The sequence below is a fragment of the Coffea eugenioides genome, chromosome 3, assembly GCF_003713205.1.
Source record: "Coffea eugenioides isolate CCC68of chromosome 3, Ceug_1.0, whole genome shotgun sequence".
In the NCBI taxonomy this organism is placed as follows: Eukaryota; Viridiplantae; Streptophyta; class Magnoliopsida; order Gentianales; family Rubiaceae; genus Coffea; species Coffea eugenioides.
In genome coordinates this window covers 17846465-17855229 of record NC_040037.1, presented here as the reverse complement: position 1 = coordinate 17855229, position 8765 = coordinate 17846465, and the positions used below count along the sequence as shown (strand labels likewise).

The following is an 8765-nucleotide window of genomic DNA, read 5'->3' as shown; positions in this document are numbered from 1 at the left end:
GAGTAAGCTCGACATAGTTGGAGGTTCAGAGGATTTAGGGGCAGAGGGTGAAGGGTCCTTCCCTATAAGGACCCCAGGGGGTAAATGAGGGTCCAGGTGTGGAATTGCCAAGGAGTGGGGAGCCCCTTGACAGTTCCCCAGTTGAGAGAGGTTAATAACCTCTTCTCTCCAAGTTTAGTGTTTTTAAGTGAGACCAAAAATAGGACTAGATATTTAGAAAAAGTGAAAAACATTTTAAGATTTGAAGAAATGGTGGTGGTTGAGGCTATGCATAAGGCAGGAGGTATGGCTCTTTTCTAGAAAGATGAGGTGAAAATTCTTGAGGTCCTTATGACTTCCTTTACCATTGAAGCTCACGTGGAGGATATGGAAGCTAATACTGATTGGTGGTTTATAGGAATTTACGCGAGCTGTGATCATCAAATTAGAAAAGAACAATGGAAAGTCTTAGCTAATCGGAAAAGATTGTGGGGAGATAGATGGATGATAGCTGGGGATTTTAATGATTTAGTCTCCAATGACGAAAAGTGGGGAGGGATTCGTAGAGAGGAGAAATCCTTTCATGACTTCAAAGATTTTATTAATGGTAATTATTTGCTGGATATTGGATTTATTGGTCATCCGTGGACTTGGTGCAACAATTGGGAGGAAGAGGGAGAAGTCAAACAAAGGTTGGATAGAGGTCTTTGCACCTACCCCTGGTTTCAGGTGTTTGATAAGGTCAATTGCAGGCATATTGATTCTTATGCCTCGGATCATAGCATCCTGATGTTCGACACAATGATGAGCTCGAGCAGAAGGAAACACAGGTTCTTTTTCGATAAAAGATGGTTAAAACGAGAGGACATTGGGGAGGTAATCAGGATTGCTTGGGAACAGCAGGTGGAGGGGTCTAGGATGTATCAAGTGGCTACAAAGATTAAGAACTGCCGTGTAGCTCTTCTAAAATGGAAGAACAACTTCCAAGCTAACTCTAGGGACAAGATTGAGCTCATTAAAAAGCAGCTATGCGACTTGAAAGAAGTTAGAGGGAACTCTAGAAATATTAGTATGGCTGCCCTTAAGAAAGAGTTAAGTAAGGCTTACAAGGAAGAAGAGAAGCACTGGCAACAGAAATCAAGGATACAATGGCTCAAGGAAGGAGACAAAAATACAAAGTTTTTTCATGCATCTGTACAGGGAAGGAGAAGGAGAAACAGCTTGCATAAACTCCAGAGAGAGGATGGGACGTGGACAGAGAGTGAGGAGGAGTTGAGTACTGAAATAGCAGGTTACTATAGGATTTTGCTGGACAGTAATGAGGGAGGGGACTTAAATGAGGTTTTGCATGGTATTCCCCATACCATCACTGATGAATTGAATAGAAACCTGTTAAAACCAGTGTTGGAAGAAGAAATAAAATCTGTAATTTTCTCTATGAATCCAGAAAAAGCCCCTGGGATTGATGGTATGTCACCACTTTTTTTCCAAAAATTCTGGACAACCATCAAACAACAAGTGATAAAGGCTATTCAGACGTTTTTTCATACTGGCCACCTCCTAAAGAGTGTTAATCATACTATTATCACTCTAATTCCCAAAGTGCAGATTCCTACATCTCTAAAGCAATTCAGACCCATAAGTCTTTGCACTACCTTATATAAGGTGATAGCTAAAATCTTAGCAAACAGGCTCAAAAGTGTCTTGCATTGTTGCATTTGTAAAAATCAATCTGCCTTCATTCCTGGTAGGCAGATTCTTGATAATATTATGGTCTCTCATGAGTACATGCATTATTTAAAAAACAAGAAACAAGGTAAGGAGGGATTCATGGCAGTGAAGCTTGACATGTCCAAGGCGTACGATCGAGTTGAATGGAGTTTCCTGGAGGCAATAATGGAAAAAATGGGCTTCGACTGTAAATGGAGGAACTGGGTGATGGAGTGTGTGAAGTCTGTGTCGTACTCGTTTAATATAAACGGGGAGGTTAAAGAGTTTGTAATTCCAAAAAGAGGAATTAGACAAGGGGACCCTCTATCCCCTTATCTATTCCTTCTGTGCTCTGAGGGACTATCCAACCTTATCAGGAAGGCGGCAGATTCTAAGAAGCTCGCAGGGATGAAAATTAGTAGACAGGGACCTAGTATAACACACCTTCTCTTTGCAGATGACTCTGTGATCTTTTGCAAAGCTAATCTGGATCAGGCAAATGAGTTAAGGAGGGTGCTGAAAGTGTATGGCATGGGGTCAGGTCAGGAGATAAATTTGGAAAAGTCTTCCATACTCTTCAGTAAGAATGTCAGGCCACAATTGATGGACGAGATCTGTCAAACCATGGGGAATATGCAAAGAGTTAGTCAGGGCAAGTATCTTGGACTACAAATGGTAGTTTCAGGATCAAAACAGCAGCTTTTTGGATTTATTAAGACTTCTATACACCAGCGAATGCTAAAGTGGAAAAACAAGTTATTAAGTGCAGCTGGTAAGGAAACAATGCTTAAATCTGTGGCTTTAGCTATGCCAACGTACACCATGTCCTGTTTCCAGCTGCCATCCAAATTGTGTAAGGAAATTAGTTCCTTAATGGCAAATTACTGGTGGGGGGAGGCAAATGGTAAGAATAAAATACATTGGTGTGCATGGAAAAAGCTTACTCGAAACAAGTACATGGGAGGTTTAGGCTTCAAAGATCTGATGGCTTACAATACATCTCTCCTTGGCAAGCAGGGGTGGAGGATGCTAACACAACCTAATTTGCTGGTTAGTCAAGTCATGAAGGCAAAATATTTTCCACGATCATCTATATTCAAGTGCAAAGTTCCCAACAATGCTTCTTGGATTTGGAGGAGTCTTATGGGGGCCCGGGAGTTGGTGGAACAAGGAACCAGACGCAAGATAGGAAATGGGAGGAAAACTAATATCTGGGAAGATAGGTGGATTCCGGATACACTTGATGGAAGAGTGACAACCCCGAGAAATTCTGATAATGCACTTCAGCAAGTACATGAGCTAATTTGCCAGAAAAGATGGAACAGAAATCTAGTCTTCAAACACTTTAATAAAAAAGATGCAGAAACTATCTTGACAATCCCTGTTAGTTTAGCAGGAAAGGAGGATGCAAACTTTTGGATAAAAGGGGCTGGTGGCCATTATTCAGTCAGCTCAGGGTACAAGCTACTGGTTATGAACAAAGATATCAGGCAGCAAAGGAACCAGCTGGAGGGTTCTACAAGTCTGGAAAATCAATCCCAAAGGTTATGGAAGGACTTATGGAAACTGAAGGTGAAGCAGAAACAGAAGGTTTTCTTATGGAAATGCCTCAACAATGCACTGCCTGTGCGAGACATCATATTTCGTAGAATTAAAGTAGGTGATCCCATCTGCAACAGGTGTGGAGAAGACAGGGAAACTATTGAACATACCCTTTTGAATTGCAGCAAAGTTAAACAGACATGGAAGCTGGCCCCCATTCAATGGGAAGGTATGATGGAACACCAAGGCTGTTTCAGAAGATGGTGGATCGAAATTTTAGATGCAAGAACCAGAGCTGAAGGATGGCAACATATTGCTCTATCAGTCCATATTCTCTGGCAGATATGGAAAGACAGAAATGAGGAGGAGTTCAATGGTAAGGAAAGTCATCCATGGAAGACAATCCAGAAGGCGCACCAGGAATGGTTAGAACTTGGGGAAATAGATAGGAAGGGAACTAGTATGAGCACAGATGAAACAGAAGCTCTACATCAACAGAATCAGCAGCGAAATCCTGAACATGGGTGCTTGATATTGAGGATAGGAATAACTAGAGATATGACAAAGTCTTGCTTCGGTATTGGGATTACTTTGCAGGAAGGAAATCAAGGTGCAAAAAGAGGTTGGACACTACGAGAAAGCAGTTCAGGTTCAGGACTGCTAGACGAAGCAACTGCACTGAAGCTAGCAATGTGTAAAGCTGCGACTTTGCAATTCAGGGATGTGCAATTTCAAGTGCCAAACCGACAGCTCCTCAATCAGGTTCGAACAGCAGGTGTAAGCGATATCAGATTGGCTACTGTTGTGGACGATATTTTACAACTCAGAGATTTGTTTCATAAGTGCTCCTTTTGCCTAGTTCATAATGATAACAATCAACTAAGCACTAAGCTTAGTAAATATGCCTTGGGCATTATTCTAGATGAGGAACATTGGTTTCCTTAGTGGCAAGTAAAGCCGCTTGTAAAGTTCATTCGAGCCTTTGCTCGTACTTGTAAATCTTTTGTCAAGTAATACAACCAATTATCGTTTCGAGAAAAAAAAAAAAAAAAAACTTGTACTCTCATATGGCACAATTAAAGGCGTCATGGATTGCCTTCAAAAGAGAGGCATGGTGGAAGCCGCTGCCTAGCCAAAGGAGAAAACCTCGATGAGATGTTGTACCCTACCTTTTAAATGCATGAATGCGTTCATGAGCTATCATGTCTCGAGCTTCCAAATTTTCAAAACCATTTCAGGGTTTAGAAATATTCCAGTGAATGAGTCAGGGGATCATATTTAATGTGGTGTAGTTAATGAACAGTAGGACCTGTAAAGATTTAGTCAAGAAGATTTGGTCCGGTCCACAATCGGTGATTTGGCTCTTTCCGGTGGATCCCCTTTCCATTGTTTACAATACATAACTAAATGCATTACATCTCTATTTCATTTATCGGTAAAGATTAGGATTAGCCAAATTTAATAACGATCGTGTTCCTTCCTAATAATGAAAATACGTGTCCTGTACCTAATTCTGATGGGCATTGTGAGAAATGAAGAGGAGATCCACTGAAGAGAGGAGCTGAATGTGACAAGAAGAACTCGTGAAGATTTATAAGCCAAGTTAAGAAGTAAGAATTATCTATAAATACTTACCTAATTGTCTGTACTATCTATATTTTGTTTATAATTAGGATTCTTGATTGATTTTTTTTAATTGACTTATAAATACAAATCTACTTATTTTGGCAATCAGTTTTTTTGGGACAAATTAATTTTATTATTGACTCGACTTGTTATTGTGAATATACTTGTTTGACTTGTTAGGACTCCGGACTATGAAGTGATCATTTATCCAAGAGAACACTTTTTCTATTCTCTTAAAAGAGTGAAACTAAACCTTATGAGAAGGAAGAGGAAAATGAAAAGACTTAACAGCCAAAGGAGAGATTTACAATTACCTAATTACCATTTAATGTTGTTATCACTGACCTAGTTGGGAAAAATAACATAGGACTATGTAATAATTTTGGAACATTTCAAGAACTTGGATTTTTTTTTTTTTCAAGTTGAAGTGAGACTCCAAGACTTATGAGGATGCATCTCACAATCATTTAATTAATGTCTTTATTAACTGAGTTGAATCTTGGGTACATTCCTTCAGCACAATATTTGGATCACCTCTTCCTTCTATGCTGGTTTTCTCAGAAATTGGGGGGCCAAGCATGGAAATGACAAATGCTGCTCTTATTGTAGCAATGAAAATTCACTGGATAAAGACTCTTTTTATTCATTTTCTGTTCTAATTAAAGTTGGTGGAGAAAGGTTCGAGCCAATAGAGCCCTCTGTAAGCCATTTTTAATGAATTCTTTGGAGATGGAAATTCATTTGAAAAAATAATTAAACGATAAGTGTTTGGTACATTTTCGAGAGTGAATTATATTTTAAAATCAACAGAAGAAGACAATTTTCTTTAACAAGATATTTAATATTGATTATCGTTGGTGGGTTTAGAATTTAATTCATTTTGCTAAGGTTGGCATGACTTTGGCCTTGGTGGGTCCAACATCTTTAAAATGGCCTATATTGACTGTAGATAACCTGATGAAATTCACTTTCAGAACAACGGTCTTTCTGAACCACAGTAGCTATAAATTTTATAATGACAGAAAAGGAAATATAAGGCAAGGCAAGAAGCCCAAGACAATGAAGAAGGGAAGGATAAGGGACTGAACAAGAAGACCTTTGAAGTCTTCCTTGTACAGCAGGGATAACCATGGGTTCTCTCTAGATAATCGCCATATTCCTTTTTGTCCTACGTTTCCCATTATTTTCAAGGTTCATAAAAGCAGTTACCATTGATTAAGTCATGCTGATCGAGTCAACTATGAAACATTTGAAAGATATTGATGGAGGATAAGAAGGAAAAAGGAAGAGAAGTGAAGAAGGAGAAGCGTTGGCAATGAACATGATGGGTTGAGTGGAGCGGAGGTGAGGGCCAGAAATTGGACTTACAAGACTTGTTTGTGCCAAGTTTGACTTTAAATATATTGCTAGGTGATAAAAATAAATTACTTCATATTCGAATCGAAAGGATCCACTTGAAAGAACTAATATTCCAATAAAAGCTAAAAATGAATTAAATTACTTGATATTCGAATTAAGATTGGTTTGGTAAAAACTCATTTGAGTTTGATTTCGCTAATTATTTAAACTAAACTTAAACAGCATTTGTGTTTTGTAATTGTCAAACACAACTCAAACTTAACTCTATTAGTATACAAGTGATATTTACGTGTAAAAGAATCTAATCTACTTGAACTCTATTTGAGTTTGGTCTGACAAAAACCCATCTAAGTTTGATTCTGCAAATAAACAACCAACTTAGTGACAAAGATTCTCTATGTTACATAATCTATCTATCTAGCTCAAGTGGCTAATTGACAGGCCAAATGGCTGATTGGGTCAGGTTTTGCAAGTATTTTTTGGAATCTTACATTATGCATTTTCATTAAGCCAGTGTGCAATAACTTACATTGCTCACTGATTATGGATGCTGGCATGTTAAAAGTAGGGGGTTAATTCCACTTTGTCCCCCCAAACTTTGGACGATTATCCACTTAAGTCCCTAAACTTCAAAATGGGACACTTAAGTTCCTAAACTTATAAATACCTCCCACTTAAGTCCCTAAACTTATAAAATGGGACACTTTAATCCCTAAACCCTCATAAAATGGGACACTTCGACCACCAACAGCATTCAGGATTTGTTAACAATTTTCCTTAAGTGGGAGGTATTTATAAGTTTAGGGACTTAAGTGTCCCATTTTGAAGTTTGGGGACTTAAGTGGGCAATCGTCCAAAGTTTGGGGGGACAAAGTGGAATTAACCCAAAAGTAGGCGATAAGTTTTCAAGTTTCTTCTAATTCTGTGAACCCACAAACATAAAATTGTGGGAGTCATGTTGACTCATTCACTGGCAAGTTTCTTCTAATAATTTGTGTTAATATAGAATGTAAAATGCTCAAGAGCTGTATGTTAGAATCGAATCTTGAAACAAAATTAGTAGCTTTCTTTTATATATGTACTCCCACAATTTTATGTTTGTATTTTTCAATTGAGTATGTTATCTTATTATTGAACTTGTTAGGCTAATAAAGTTTTAGAATCCATCAATATAATTAGTCCAAAATTTCTTGAATTTAAACAAATGCTTCTCCTAATTCTGGCCAAAATTAATCTCACTATTGTTCTAATATAGAACTACAACATAAATATCTCAACCTACGGAGACTGATTGTGGTAAATTCAAACTCCATTCGAACTTGACTCCAAAAAGTTTTGAGTATTTCACTAAGTGTTTTGGCAAATGAATCTTCCGCCAAAAAAGTACGATGTCATTTTGTGACTTTTTTTTTTTTGTATATCTCACATTTTCTCAAGTGTCATGATAGGTAGTGTAAAGGCACATTATTTTTTTATATCAGATAAAATAAAAAAAAATTTAGAGTATATGTTATTGAGTTGATAACAAGTGTCATGATAGAAGTGCTATAATGACACAAACCAGCAAATGTCCTTATAGGTATGTCAGGAAAGACTATTTTTGTTGTAGTATATAAACCAACCAAAAAGTACGCTTGGCTTTGTTGTCAATTTGAAATAATAACATTACTCATTTTTCGGCCATCACATCCAAAAATTAAAAAAAAAATTCACATACTTGGAATAGTGAACTAGCTAGCTAGCAAATACATGGTGGTCACATTACATGATGACTAATCCGGCTCTTATTTGTATTTCACACTACAAAGTATGCATCATATTATAGTAAGCCTGTTTAAGCATTCATGACCTAGGTTGAAACTGGCTTTATTAGTTCTAAGGCTCAGCATCCACAGCCTGACCAGGATATCCCCCATAGCGGCTGCCACCACCTCCTCCGTAGCCACCATCACCGTGCTTTATTATGGTAAGCCTGGCTTTAATGGTTCTAAGGTTCAGCATCCACAGCCTGACCAGGATATCCACCGTAGCCACCGTCACGATGCCAACCTCCCCCAGGACCCACTCCAGAGACTCGTCCTCTTGGATCCCCGCGGTCAGGAGTCACAAGCGCCTTGGCTGCGTTGAGGATAACAAAGCATGCACGCTCATTAATGTAATCTAGGAATGACCATGTCAAATAAACTCATCAATTTGAAATTCTAGATTTTGGACTAATGTGTTGCATGTTTTCTGTTTTAAAGAATACCAAATCGATAATATTATATTCAGGCCGAAAATTTGTCTTTTGACGTGCAAGTCAAAATCAGTGATTTTTTAGATACCCTTAAAATTGTTTAAACACAACCTATAACTTAATCCCAATCAGAATTAGTAACGATCACAACCCATTAACAGGTAACATAAGAGAAGTTAGGAGCAAAGAAAAACAAATTGAGGACATTGGAATATGTGGATAAGAGAATAAATGTCTTACAATTGTCAACCGACGTGGAAGCCTCAGCCAATTCCCTAGCAGCCACCTGTGAGGTAATTGCTAGTACTATAGC

The 8765-nt window shown here is 38.1% G+C and overlaps 1 protein-coding gene across 1 annotated transcript; it reads left to right on the top strand.

The window, feature by feature from the left end:
• Window positions 1-330: 330 nt before the first annotated feature.
• On the top strand, window positions 331-4176 carry LOC113766221. The gene has a single exon (XM_027310433.1). It carries the CDS (start codon window positions 331-333, stop codon window positions 4174-4176), a length of 3846 nt encoding a protein of 1281 aa, XP_027166234.1.
• Window positions 4177-8765: the final 4589 nt, after the last annotated feature.

Bases quoted from the DNA above. Each gene is read 5' to 3' on its own strand.
- LOC113766221 (XM_027310433.1), top strand. From the start codon at position 331: ATGACTTCCTTTACCATTGAAGCTCACGTGGAGGATATGGAAGCTAAT.